Source organism: Uloborus diversus, chromosome 5, assembly GCF_026930045.1.
Source record: "Uloborus diversus isolate 005 chromosome 5, Udiv.v.3.1, whole genome shotgun sequence".
Lineage (NCBI taxonomy): Eukaryota > Metazoa > Arthropoda > Arachnida > Araneae > Uloboridae > Uloborus > Uloborus diversus.
In genome coordinates this window covers 113451020-113466456 of record NC_072735.1, presented here as the reverse complement: position 1 = coordinate 113466456, position 15437 = coordinate 113451020, and the positions used below count along the sequence as shown (strand labels likewise).

The 15437-nt window shown below is 32.7% G+C and overlaps 1 protein-coding gene across 1 annotated transcript in view; it reads right to left on the bottom strand.

The window, feature by feature from the left end:
* Positions 1-6172: 6172 nt before the first annotated feature.
* LOC129223089 (protein turtle-like) overlaps positions 6173-15437 on the bottom strand; it is a 64801-nt gene continuing 55536 nt past the window's right edge. Inside the window, exons 14-15 of the mRNA XM_054857655.1 lie at positions 13800-13940; positions 6173-6258 (exon numbers count right to left, since the gene is read on the bottom strand). Of these exons, the coding sequence (XP_054713630.1) occupies positions 6173-6258; positions 13800-13940 (227 nt within the window). The remainder of the gene's footprint in view (positions 6259-13799; positions 13941-15437) is intronic.

Below are 15437 nucleotides of genomic sequence, written 5' to 3'. Positions count from 1 at the left end.
CTGTGTGTGACCAGTTTTTTGTGGCCGCTCTACAACAAAAAACTACCACATGAAATCGAACGAAATTTAGTACACATATGTGCCCCTATGTGAACTTGTGCCCATTAGTTTTTGGCGCGAATTCCTCCAAGGGGGGTGGAGCAATGGGACGTTTTTCGAGTTACGCGTGCTTGCTATTCCTCAGGAAGTTGCTGGCGGAATCAAACAAAATTTGGTCCATATGTTGGTATTAACAGGAACAGGTGCTGATTCAATTTTGGTGTCAATAACTCAAACGGGGGTTGAGCTATAGAACATTTTTTGTCGTCAATTGTGACTGCTGTATCTCAAGAAATAATGAACGGAATGAAAGAAAAATTTATCGGCAAGTAGCCCTTAGTGGGTATAAGAACTGATTTTATTTTTGTGTCAACAGCTAAAAAGGGGGTAGCGCAATCACCCGTTCTTTTTTTCCATTTTGAGTGCCCTATCTCAAGAAGTAATGCTACGTTCTGGTTGAAATTTGGAATATATGTGAATCCATATGTAAACAGGCTTTGGTTCTATTTTGACGCCGATCGCTCCAAGAGGTAATGTTTTTTTTTTTTTTTGCGAATAAAAATATTTTTATTAATGCAACAATAAGAAAGATAAATCGTAATAGATTGTCGTCTGCGTATTTCTCGTGATTTTAATTGTATGGAAATGATAGGAAATATTATCTCAATGATTTAAAATTTTTAACTGTTGCCATCTTATGTTTGTTAACAAATAAAATATTTGTAATTCATTCAAGCAAGGCTTTTAAAATAACTTTCAATTTTCGCTCTTTGCTTTGCTTTTGCAATAATTCAGACATTGGGTCAAGTTTTTGCATGTGTAATTTTGTTTTTGTTGGGAATATTGCTTCCTCGTCAAGCATGGGGAGGGATCAGGAAAAAAAAGAAAAAGAAAAATATAGAAGAAAGTTTCGTGATGGCCACAACATACTAGTTTGCTATTTTTTTGAAATTAACTGATATTTCCCTGATTTTTCCCTGATTAATAAAGTTCCCTGACTTTTCCCTGATCTCCCTGATTTCCCTGATCTGTCGCCACCTTGAAAACTGTTACATTTAACATGATTGTGAAGTGTTTTTTTACATAAAGGCTTGAACAACTTGTCCTGCATATATTCTAATCTTGAGAGGTTCACAACAGGAAACTGCTTGCAACATTTATCAAAATATAACGAAGCAAAAGAAAAGACTTTAAAAACAGCATAATGAAATATATTTTGCAATTTCTCTCAAAATTCTGTTTTTTTTTTCATTACACTCTTCCAGTATAAAATGGCAGAAAAAACAATGTGTATACCAGTGCTGTAGTGTGGGAAAAAATATTTGGGGGAACTCACCTTGCATTTGGGGGAACACATGAAATGTGAGGTGGTTTGAAACAAAATATTTCGGGGGACAGTGTACTTGCTCAATCCCCTTAACTACAGTACTGCATATGACATAATAAAAAAATATCCCTTGTAACACTAAAGATTCAATATGGCTGTCAGATTAAGCACATGAAAACTTTCATGTTATTAGCAAGGAAAGTAGAAGTAAAGTAATTAACAAGATATATTTAAAAGCAAGATTATGGCAAACTCTCAATGGAAACTTTGTTCTGTTTACAAAAATTAACCTACTAAGTTATTAGATTAAGTCAGAGTAGGGTACTGAAAAATATCGCAAGTTTGGTGAAATTGAAAATGTACCTAATTATTAATTGAAAAGTGTTCTTGTAATATTAAATTGGGTGAAACAAAATGCTTTAAAAAGAGTTCGTATTCTAAAAAAATCATGCCATGGTTTAAGCAAGTGCTGTTGAATTTATTTACTGGGAATAACCAGTATTATACAGCTGACAGAAGAAATACCTTGATTCAATGTTTTGAATGCAAAAATGTTAATGTAAGAATGCAGCTATTTGCAATTCTTTTTGGATTAATTTAAAAATTATACTTATCTTCTTTTGAAATAATAATAGCTTGTTTTTCTGGAGTAAGAATAATTTATGGAATGAGGCTTACATAATAATTTTCATACCAATAAAAGAATAACACAATAGTTGCTTTGATCAATATAAAAGTCAAGTAAATCATAAAACTCATACTAAATTTTTGAATGAGTATCAAAAATTGATTCTCTGTAACTATCCCAATATAACATCAATAAATTGCCATAAAAAACTAGAATGCAATATTGTATCATACTTGACAAAATAATATTCAATGAGCTTTCAAGATTATTCCTTAAGTGATGCAGAATTTTACATTTTTAATAAATTCAATAATTTTTTTCTCATGGCTAAATCAGTTTTGATAAACCATACCTTATTTTACATATTTTGTTCAAAGCTTTGAAATTGTATGAAAGCTATAAGCATTTTTTGAAATAATATTATTTTGCCCAAGTTGTTGTAACATTGAAATCAAAGATTTAATGATTACATATGACGACTAAATAACAACACTAAAGCTTAATTGATTCTTGGGAAAGTTGTCTATGTGAAATGAAATAATCTCTTCTCATACAAGTTTGAAAATATTTAAGAATTGTTTATTTTCTTATTTATAGAGCATGAACTGACACAATGTATATATGTATGTTTTGAAACACTAAGAAAAGTATAGGGTGTTTATGAAATTTTGCACTGATAAAGAAAATTAAAAACAGAAAAAACTTTAAAATTCATACACAATTCTTTTTTTAAATTTGATCCTAAAATTTTAATAAGGTTTTTTTCTCCACTGGTTGCCACTTGGTCTCCACTATTTGCTAAACGCATATGGGTGGCACTGACATCAAAGATTGAAAACTTGTTTTGACTAAAATGTGATGTATTTTAAATAGTAGTTGAATGAGTTTTTTTTTTTTTGACAGAAATTATTTTTTACATTTTTCTTTCTTTGTAAATTGTGAGAATATAAAAAAAAGTTGTTTTTTTTCATTTTTGAGTTGTAACATTTATGTATGTGCCTACATATGTATACACACCCATTAAGTAAAAATACATTGTAATGCATACTTAATTTCCACCAATTAATAACATTGGTATCCAATTCTGTTCTGTGTATACATAACAATTTTAATGAGAAAAGATGCAACTAAGACTTTCGTGTTGAGGGAAATTAAATTATTCTACATCGTGTTGCATCATCAAAATTAGTGTTTTCATGTTAGAATACTGAACATAAAAAAACTTTTCAAACAAACAAAGGATTGGTTTGTAAATTTCTGAATGCATTATTTTTTGTCTAAAAAATTGTAATTTTCAATTTTTCTTGAGAATAAAAACCCCTCCAGAAGGGAAAAAAAAAGTCCTTTTTTTTTCATTGCCCCCCAATTTTTTAATATTTCTCCCGGACTGTTCCCATCCTTAGTTTTACCCCCCCCCCCCGGCAGAAGTTTAATTCTGGCTGCACTGGTTCCTGGATAAAGCTGAAAATCCCCCAGGGGCGCCGACTTGCAAAAATTCTTGAGGGGGTTAGACAATACCGGGGGCTTAAGGGGTCATGTACTCCCACGGAAATCCCCCCCCCAATAAAGGTCAGATATTTGTACATTGAAAATGCCAATTTACATATTTTCTGGTGTGTATAATTTAAACAAACAAATGTGACATGGCGTTTCCAAAGTAAAACAATCTAAAAATTGGTATTCAAATTTTCTGGTTTAACTAGATCATTTCACTTGTCTTAGTAAGAGACAATTTTTTGTTCTTTTTTACGAAGAGCCGTGCAGTGCCATAGCTAGGCATTGAAAAAGGTAGGGCACTTGACTTGCATGGAAGGGCACTCCCAGAGACGCAAACTTAAAAAAAATATTGTGAGGGGGGGGGGGGTCAAACCGGGGCTGACCCGGGAAATTTTCTAAATTTGAGATGAAAAATAGTGAGTTTTAAAGTTTTTTAAAGTTATATAATGAACATTAGAACCCGGAAAACTCGACAAGCCTGACATATATTTTTTGGCTTTGAAAAAAGGAAAATATAAATAAACATGCACAGTATTTTTGTAAAAAAGTAATTTAATTTACGCATGTTTTTAAGACCAGTTTTTTTTTCATTAGTGATATTTGCTAACATATTCAAATGTAAACGCAATCTCTCAATGTCTAGGTCATTTTTGAAAAACAGTTTATTTTCCAAAATTTGTTTCACCTCTATTTAATAAAAGCAAGCACTCTTGTTCAACTGCAATGACCTGTGTGAGTCGAGTTGATGTAAACCGCCCAATAATGCTAGATTGCACGATTTCACAAACCTCATCAATGTATTGTCTTGTAGTACTTTGGGATTTTGAAAGTGTGCAGTGAGCTGGCTTCGTTGTTTTCATACTTCTTTGGTATACGTCGATTCTGAGGAAGTGAAGGATGTTGAATTTGTTCATTTTGTGAAGGTTTTTCTTTTAAACACAATACCCAAAAGTATTCAAAACTATCACGCCTTCCATTTGATATACAAATGAGACCCTCGTATATTTTTTCCAGATCAGCAGCACGTAAGTTCGCGCACTGGGACAAATTCTAAGTGTGCTTGCAGCACCGTTACACTATCATTATTCACACCACTCGTTTTCAGTTAACCTGCTTACTACCACAATAATTATTTGTTTTAACTCATTACTGAATGTATTTCACAAGGTAAGCTATCTACAAACAAAGAAAATAAAAGATAAATTTATGAGTTTAGAAAGCATAATATAACCAAATAATTTTCTTGATTTATTGGGGGGGGGGGGGGGGGGGGGGGGGGGGGGAGGGGGGGCTCTGCCCCCTCAAAAATATTTTTGAGGGGGCTCGGGGCCCCTCAGGCCCCATGGAGTCGGCGCCACTGAAATCCCCTCATTTTTTTCAAAATTGGGAAAGGTGTACATATAGAAATGTAGTAACATCATAAAAAAGGATAAAGATCAAAATAATAAGATTAAAAAATAATTATATTTAAATATGAAGCAGCTTTTTTCCAATGATTTCTCTTTATCAGTGCAAGACTTAACACTGAATCTGTACAATATTGCTTTTCAACTAGATTATGATCACAACACCTATACCGAATAGTAAAGTTGTTGAAAACCAACAATTTAAGAGACATCATACGCAAAATAAATCTTGAATAAAAATCATTAGATAAACAAAACAAAACTTTATAACAACAACATCAAAAACACAATAACTCATTTTGTTCCAAAGCAATCCAGAAAACCTATATTATTAATATAGCATTTACTATATGCACAAGAGACAGGACAATAAAAGGCTACACCAAGTTTTACAGAGAAAAAATGTAAAATCGGATCACCTTTTTTTCTCCTTTGATGACATGGGATCCAGTTGGTTGGAAGGAAAAAATTTAAGTTAAAAATTTGTAAATCCAAAAATAAATAACTAAAAAATTAAGCAGGCTTTGTTTCTTAAAAGTGTGGACTTCGGTATTCACACTTTAGGTGCTCTGAATAGAGATGTGCTTCAAAACAGAAACTAAGCATTTTTAACTGAAAAAAGAATCTCATCCTGCATCTGTTTACACACTTACACAAAATTTTTATATGTTAGCAAAATATATAAATGTTATCAACATTTGAGTGAAATAAAAAATGATAACAGCGACTGCTTATTGTGGATTGCATTATGGGCCAGATTAAATAGCAAAAATAACGAATTTAAAATTGGATGCAAAAACCTATCCTTTTCAAAAAATAAAAAAGCACGAGAAAATTACTGCCATGCTAAGCACAAAAGTTCTATTTGCAGCTGTGTTCAAAATGAGTAATTGCCGTTTAAAGTTTTGTGCCTCTATGCATTTGATTCAGCTGCAACTTGTTCAGAATTTTTTAAAAAAGATTTCTCATTGACAAATGATCAGAAAACATTGTGTTAAGGTGAAACGTGGGACAAAGAACCGCCACATCACCGTAACTGAATTTTCACAAAATGTGCAGATACGACTTTTGCACTTAGCACACATTATATAATTATCTATATAAAATGTGTATTTACTATAAAATAATGACACTATTATAATTATTATAATATCTTTTTTGAAAAAAGTTAGAACTGCATCGTGTACATGAGTAAAATTTTATCTTTAAGTTAAAATACGAAGTTTAAGTAATTAACATTAAAATGCAGAAAAAAATGTAAAAAGTGAAATGCTCTCACTTTTTAAGGGGAACAGGACTACCACCATGTGAATGACCTCCATTTCTTGCGTCTGCTATTGGACATGTTACCATCATGTATGCTATTTGAAGATAAAATTCATGTGAGAAACATTAAGGCATTTAACTACAAATGCATTAATATAATTTTAATTTATAATGTTTTGAGCATAAAATTTTGGTTTGAAAATAGGTAGGGTAAGCTGGTGTAAAAGGAAACATGGAGAAAATGGAAAAAAACTCTACTACCACAACCATGGTAATTTTTGTTAACTTAACTGTTTGTGAGTGACGACTATATAACATATAGAAGAGATTCCAAGAGTTCCATCCTTTTCCAAGCAATTATGTAGACATCATCAAACTTCTCAGCTATGTTTGACTAGCAATTGAGGTGTTTACTCCACAAATACTGAACTCTAGTGTAAATAAAAACAACTAAGTTTTCCACTCTTCCTATTTGTTGGAAGATTAAATTTCATTATGAAATATACTTTTGTGTGTGTGTGTGTGTGTGTGTGTGTGTTTTTACAAATTCAGCCTATACAGTAAAACTCCTCTAATGCGAACACTAACGGGACAAATTTTTTGTCCTTAATAGAGGGGTGTCTGCAGGACAGGGGTTTAATAATGTAACTTGCCTTGGACTTGGGGAATTTAAAATTGTCCGCATAAGAGGGGTGTCCATAAGGAGGGGTTTTACTGTAATTTAATTTTTTGTGCGATTTTTCTTTTTAAATACCACAGCACCTATGGGCTACAGAAGAGTATTGCTGGTGTAGCACTTCTTCAGCTTTTAAGCTAATTCTGTATAGTGTGATTATCTTTCTACTTCAATCTCATGGGGAAATAACTGTGCTGTTTCCATTACCCCATAATTTCTGGGGTAAAAGGGAACATGATTTCATTCACCTACAAACAGTCATCCACACAAATTTTTCATACACAGTTTTTCTAAGTCATGGACACAAGGCACAAAATTTCATGCCTCAATTCATCCAAATGAAAGGAAAGCATCCAAAGTTGAAACACTGAAACTCTGCCTTTTTTAATAAAAAATAATTCTGTTGAATGACTCTCAATCAAAAAAAAAGTCCAAAAGGAATTTACATCAGAAAATAAATATTTATTCAGGTTTATTAGGAATTTTACAACTCATGTTACTATTAAAGCTGAAAATCCAATTCTGTGCACATAGCTTAGGTGATCTGTAGATTAACTGATTAATATAGTCACTACAAGGTAGACTGCAAAATAAGGGCTTTTGGAGTTTTCCCCCATCAAACTGAAAAATAAAAATGCTGCTTTTGCTACCTATTTTTTTTCCCTAAAGCTTATGCCATTTATGCCATCAGCTTTTTCTCTCTTTTCCAGCTGTTTTTTCTTCTTTTTTTTTGTAGTTTGGTACAGGTGCAAGTGCTAAGTAATATCCAATTTTATTTTCCTGTTCATGTTCATTTCTGCTCCTCGAAGTGTGAATTAGCAATGCAATTTCTTAAAATATATAAACTAAGCTTCAAGAATACTCGCAAGAGCAGAAATACTGAGTAAAATGAAGAACACATTTTATTCAAACTTCTTTAGTAGAGATTAAAAATATTGTATTATTTCAACAATAAAATGTAATCATGCCTCTATAATTGAAGAACTTGTTTCCAAATGAAGTTAAATGAATGTTTTGTTATGTAATATATGTTATTGAATTTAAGGTAAAGATAATTTTTCACAGCAATCTATGGATGATAATAACATTAAATATAGTAGAAAAGTCCTGTCACTATAGTGATTTAAAAATAAAAGAAAACACGACTTAACCCCTTTTAGAACAAAAACTATATAACCTTTGACACAAGCAAATAACGAAATGAAATGACTTCATTTCATTTTGTTTTCAGGTCAAGTATTTTTGTTGTCAGGTAAACGCACCATAAATTTTAGACAAGCAATTTTAGAAGGTAACACAAATATTCATTTACAAATCTTATTTTTTCATTGCTATCAATATTTTCACTTATAATAGCGATAGGTGCATTGTTGCAAGATTATTTAAAACAATAAAACCATTTGTGCAATTTGTTAATTCACAAAACTTCAAGCAATTTCAAAACATGTCTTTTTTTGCTGCTCATTTCATATTATTTTCAGGATTTGGTGCTTTATTTTTAGGCAAAACAGATGATGCTGCGATCAGAGAAATAACAATTCAGAGTGAATGAGACTGAAATTATTCATTTTATGATTTAATCACAAATATTTTTTCAAATATTACCTTTAATCAACACTATGCTTTACTGTAACCGTCTTTATGCTCAAGGCTGTGATATAACCGAGAGAAACCACGCACGTTGGTTGCGTTTATGGATGCAATACTTGGACCATTTATTCGGATGACTGGCACTCACTGGGACTTGATTTTGGATTGGAATAATTTATTTTTTTCTCTCTTTGTCTTTTGCGTTATTTTTTGACAACTGGAAGGGACATTTTTTTTATGTGGGCCTGGATTTGATTTATCTACTCGGAAAATTAGGTAAGATAATGTTTATTTCTTGCATGCACTGGTAATGCGTCCGTGGGGTACCATTATTGTAGCCAGTTTGGGGTCAAAATGTCGCGGCCAAAATGCCGCCAGTCCAAAATGTCGCCAGTCCAAAATGTCGCCAGTCCAAAATGTCACCAGTCCAAAATGTCGCCAGTTCAAAATGTCACTGGTTCAAAATGTTGCAGTCTAGGAGGTCACCGGTTCAAAATTCGCTCATTCAGTCAGTAAGAAAAACGAAATGTACAACAATGCTGTTAAACATCAAGTTTGGGACAAATGGTAGGTGCCTTAAATGAATGTCTCCGTTAAAAATGGGACTGACAGAAATGAGTTTCTTGTTAAATTTGAAAAACTTTCTCCCATTTTGTTTCGTAACTCTTAGCTGTTTTTCAGCAAATAAATATTGAATACAAGCAACCGCACTTTTCATTTTTTAGGTTATCTTATTTCTTATGACTCGCTATCTACCAACTGTAAAAAGTTCCGATGGCGATCAGTTCAGATGTTTGCTGTATTGTTTAGAACTTTCCGATTTTTTGCGGACATTCTACCTAAAAACCTGCAGTAAGAATTCGAACGATGCCCAGGAAAACCCATATGATTTAGGACTGAGTGGTTTTTTGCACTAATTGGTTCAAGATAGTGGAGCAACTGAACGTTTTCATCGATATGCGTGACTGACATTTCTCAAGAAATGATGCCTAGAATCAAATAAAATGTTAGGTTGTTGCAGGTGGACAGATGTCGGAGCCAATAACACCAGAAAGTGGAGCAATCGAATGTTTTTTCTCTTTCTTTTTCATTATTTGTGACTGATATATCTCAAGAAGTAATACAAGGATTCAGACATAATTTGGTCTACAGGTATATCTTAAATGGCAAGTTGATTTTTATTTTCGGCTTCAATCATCCCAAAAGGATGGCGCACAGAATAATTTTCCTCGTTTTATGTGACTGCTATATCTCAAGAAGTAATGCAAGGATTCATAAAAAAAAAGGTGGTATGCAAGTGAAACTAAACAAAAACAGGCATTATTTCGGTTCTAAGTTGATTTTTGTCATCGTTTGCGTGAGCCAGTGTAATTAAATAAACGATGAAAAATAATCTAAATTTAAATATATCACTCTAAAGAGAGAGATGTTGAAAGAGAGAGAGGACTATTTTATATATCAGTGCTACAAGGTCAGAGGGAAAATGGCTGACTCTTGCCCTGGGAATTTAGGAGCCTTCGATTCCAACTCCTTCACCCCAAAATCAGATTGATACCTTTTCCAACACTGTAAAAACAATTCAGACGCGCTTCTGGAAAAGAATGATCTACTAATATGTCCAACATCTGCAAGTAACATATCTTGCAAGTAACAGGCATGTTTTTTGCTAGAACTCAGTAACCTTCCTGAAAAAATTCTGGCATCTTTCTGAAGAGAATTCAGTAATTTCCCCGATTAAAGCCATTCTTGTCTTTGGAACCTTTAGAGAAAATTTTAGTAAGTTTAATATAATAGCTTGACACCTTCCTGCTTTTCCAAGAGAGCGCCTAAAGCAATATTGAAAACATAACCAAAGCTAAGACAGAATTGCAGGCAAGTACCACGAATCTAACTTGCCTGCAGTTCTTGCAAAGCTACTGAATCCAGATACTTATTCACTCTTATTGGGAGCTTTGTCAATATGGATGGGCCGTAATTGAGCTAAAGCCGATAAACTTATTAAATACACTCAGTTAACCTTTAAACTGGTAGCTTTTTTCACAGCAGTGAGTAGTCTGCACTTGTGCAACTTGTAACCATTCAGGAAACTTTTAGACAAATATACTTGATTTTCTCAGGAAGTGGATAAAAACCTACGAAATCTGGAAATATTCCATTTTATTCTCATATAAATAATCGCCAATGATCAAGTAACCTGCGAATTTCAACAATAAAACTCGTGCCACGGCATGATAATTCGACAACATGTTTTGGTAATGTTTAACATGCAGGGAAAGGCTTTATTGTGACAAGACTGAACTCGATCCGGCAACTTAACTGTTTTACTGGTAAAACGTGTCATTTCAGGGGAATGAAGAAATAAAAAAAATGGTCAACAATGAACGTTACCTACTGGAGTTTAGGGTTCATGTACTGGAGTTAGGTTTACCATTTCAACTATCAAAATATCACCACTTCTGGCTGGCGACATTTTGCCCACGACATTTTGTTCCGCGACATTTTGGGCGTATACCATTGTAGCCATCTGGCTTTTAATGGTATAGACGAAACAACCAGCATAATTTTAGGTATAAGTTGCCGTTTATTTGCTTGTATTGTAGCAGGTGGTGCGTGTAGCCCAGTGTTGTGATGCTCTGTAGATATTCGGAACTTATACATTCCTCTCTTAGTTTATTTAAAAATATTTTTGGTTTTTCAAGCACAGATGGAGTTTCCACTGCTGATGCGTACTGAAATTAATTCTTTTACAATGGTTTTCAGTTTTGCTCTTCGATTCTTTTGTGGAAATATTTTGATAATTGGGTGATTTGCGATTGAAAAATTGAATGGTGGAGGTAGGAGGGTGAAATTTTAGGAATTAGGTATTTTTGATGCCAAATAAAAGAAATAAAAAAAAAAGAAAAAGTCAAAAACTTATGACATGGTGTTTGTGTTTGAACTCCTCTGAAACCGCTTGATCGATTTTTATGAAATTTTTTATGTGTATTTTGGAAGTACAAGAATAGGTCATAAAGTATATATCATAAATATATCAAAGAGTATCTATCTAGAATTGTTTTGGATACCGAATGTCAAAAGGACGCAATGCTCCGGCAAAACAAAGCAAAGCTCTCAAGGACTTAAAATTTTCAGTTGTTGCCATCTGCTATTTGTAAATAAATAAAATGTTTGAATAACTTATGCAAGGCTTTTGCAATGATTTTCAATTTCAGTGTTTGATATTTTTGGAGGGGTAATTTGTTAATAGGGAAATTTGCGATTAAAGAATAGAAGGATTAAAATTTGGGGTTACAGGTATTTTTTGACTCCCAATTAAAAAAAAAATCTGTATAATAACATTCCAATTACATCTCTTTTTTGAGGGGGGGGGGGTGTACCATATGAGACTAGCAAACATTTCTCATTTTTCCAATTCTTGCCGAAATATGATCTAATAATAGAATTGCCTTGGGGGCGTTGCATCATTTGGCATTGCAGTATAACTTTACTGGATGGATGCAGAACAGCTCATTCAGCATTTAAGCAGCCACTGAATATTCAAAATACCCAAACGTAGTGAGCATCAAAAGATAACAATCATGGCAATGGTACATAAACAGTACAAAATTATTATATGTACTATGGCATACAAACATTATATGGAGGCGTTGAACAGAAGACTGAAAGATTTAAAAAACAAAAAATCACTACTTGACCGAGTAACAATTATGTTTTAAGAAGAACCACCGACACACACGTGATGAATTTGAACTCATTGGAATAGTAGTATAGACATCCATGTGCTTATAATAGATTTTAAAACAAAATTCTAGCTAAAATTTAACCATACATTATGATTTAAAAGATTTTGTTTATGTCAAAAATTTTATAAAAACGTTTTTTTTTTTTTAAATTAAAAATTAATAAATAAATAAAACGCATGATTAATTATGTTGGAATCAGGGTTGGCTTTCTGCCGGCAGAAACTGGTTTCTGCCCTGCCAGTGGCAGAAACTAGTTATAACCGGTAAAAACCGGCAGAAACTGGCAAAAATTAAAAAAGCATCTTTATCAATTCAAGTAATTACAAAATGATATTTATTTAAGCAAACTAAAAAATGTAATTTCATTTCATCATTGTAAAAAAATAAAACTCATTGCCCTTTATTTAGTTTGATCAGAAAGAGATTTGTTTAACTGCTGATGCTCGTAACATTTGGATTAATCTAAAGGATGAGAATCTTATGAGCACGTAAGAAAAAGAAGTTACAGATTTGAACAAGCAGTTACTGGTTGTCATTTGCTAGCTTATACGCGTCATCTAAAATGCTTGGGATTAAAATTATCATGTACTCAAGAAGAAAATGCCAGAATTATACTTGCCAATAGCAACCTCGATTTTCTACCTAATATCACATCTTTACAAAACAAATTGACCCTATTTCCCAAAACTTATTTTTCCAGTCAAGTTTTAAAACCACTCCAGTTACTACATAGTGGACCAGTTTAAAAAATATATACAATTGAAGAAAGTTTCATGAATCTTTGCTTGATCCTTGATGGCATTGCCATCTAGTTCTTCTGCTGCAAGAGTATTCTGTTATTTCTCCTCTATTCATATTAAATTAAGAAATCATTTATATTTTCAATCCCCCTTTTCTTAGAGACAGCTGCAGAGTGCAAAAAACATAATGTTTGTTTTTAACGATATTGTAATTAAATTGTGCTTTGGCTAACATTTCATTATTTTCCTGTGCTAAATTCCTATTGGGTATCAAAGATTTCTTTTATGTTATTTTTTGAGTTTTTGCCAGTTTCTGCCACAAATGTGGCAGAAAGGGGTTTTTGCCATGCTGGTTTTAACCGGTTTCTACCAGTGGTTTTAACTACCTCGGCAGAAACTTGCCAACCCTGGTTGGAATTAAAACAAATTATATCAATCCATTATAATTCTAGCCCACCAAACATAACATAAAAATTTCATACTTTTTACACTGCCCCATTTTTAATAAATTAGTTTTATTAACTTTAGGGACATTAAAAAAAAGATTGACTCCATTGAAGCATAACAAACATCATTGTTCTCAAAATTTAAATTTGACTTGTAAATTTGAACTGAATATGATTGCAGTATATTATATAGTTGCACTTCTTTATTGATTGTAAAATCTGTCTCAACAATTTTCCATTTTATACAACTACTCGGTATTGGCCGAGTATCTGATTAAAATTTGGCGGAGTAACGAGTACTTGGCAAATTGGCCGAGTACCAAGTACTCGGTATGCCTCTAATAGATATTTCAACATTCAAATCAAATTTATTTCAGTTAAAAGTTGACAATTTAATAAATTTTTAATTACACACAACTATTAATTTTTTAAACAAATTACCTTTCTCAGCTTTTCTTCTTTTCCTTTTATTACATATTTTAACAGCACATACAGATAAAACAATTGCTGCAATAAAAAACAGTATTCCTCCTACCACTCCAGCTGTTATGGCTTTGCTTCGATTTCGATCTTGTAGATCACCTAATGCAAAGGATGAAAATAAAAATTTCACAACAAAAATCTACACATATTTATGTATTTGAAAGTTTGTACACTATGATAAAGAGAGGGATTAAAGCGCATTTATATCACCAGATGCTAAACATACTGAATGAAAAGGAATAATTAAAATTTCCAAGGAAAAAATATTTTTGAGATAAAGCTACATGTAACATATAAATCAAAAAACCTGTTGGCTTTTCAGCAACTAGATGACCAGCTAGGTATGCTGTTGTCTTAACCTAAAAAGCGGTATCTCCATTTTTTACCCATTTGTAGTTAACTCACTTTCTAGATTTAATATGATGATATATGTTATCCTACAACACTAAAAACCAGTAAGGGAACTAAAATACAAAGAAAAACCTTATTTTGGCTGAAACACATTGCAGCTAAAGAAAAAGTACCCAGTAAAAATAACTAAAATGCTTGTTTTCTCAAATTAACAATTGGAAAGATACTGCTTTCTTAGTTCGGCCTGCAGCACGGTATTAGACATGTATTGGAGGTTAAACTGAGATCTCGTGCTAAATCCTCTCCAAATCATAAGTGCAAGCAGAATGGTTGGTAAGAACTGCTTATAACGTTCAAAATTGCTTTGAGCATGAAACTGCAGTCCTCAGCTGGAATTGACTGAGCTGGAGGTGTATAAAATGTATTTGTGCCTTAGCTCTGACTGTAGGATGGTAACTTACTGAAAATACATGGATACTGGTTTCCATTTTGATGGTTTGGGGGGGGGGGGGGGGTCATGACCCCCATGAATTTTTCTTCTATCCGCCACTGTGAGTGACACCCAGGGCAGATATTGGATGATGTTTACCGACAAATATGATTCACAAGTAAAACAGAAAAATCATGCAAGCATGCAGTACAGATTTTAACGCAACAAGTTTTTAAATATGAATCAAGCACAACTAAACTACATTAATATTAATCAAGCATCCCGAATACATTTCAAAGAAACTATACAAGTAAGTAGGAAATAAACAGCTATGAACATACGAAGAAAAGTCAATACCGGTTTAAATGGAACTTTATTCTCTTAGATAATTTTAGAACTGGCTGGTTTTGATTTGAAAACATTGCATTGAATAGCATTCTAAATAAAACTCAACCAAACAAAGCTTGAAATTTTAGTTGTACTAAACATTTCCAAAAATGTTTTTCTGATAAAAAAACTTTCTTGGAGGGGGTACCATTTTAAAAATCCCCCCTGCTTTTGGGGGAAAAGAGTTTTTCAAAAAATAGATTTATTTTGTTTTTTTATTATGCAGTACTTTAATGCGTAGCATTTCGAAAGTGAGACTCATTAGTTCAGGGGTTTAGAGCATTATGCTAATAAGAATGCAAAGGTTGTAAGTCAAATACCCATAGGCCAAGAAATGTTTTAATGAATTATTTTTCTCAGCAGAATTCTGATTCAAATTTGCATGAATATGCAATATTAACTCATGGAAGGTTTCTGATCTACAGTTC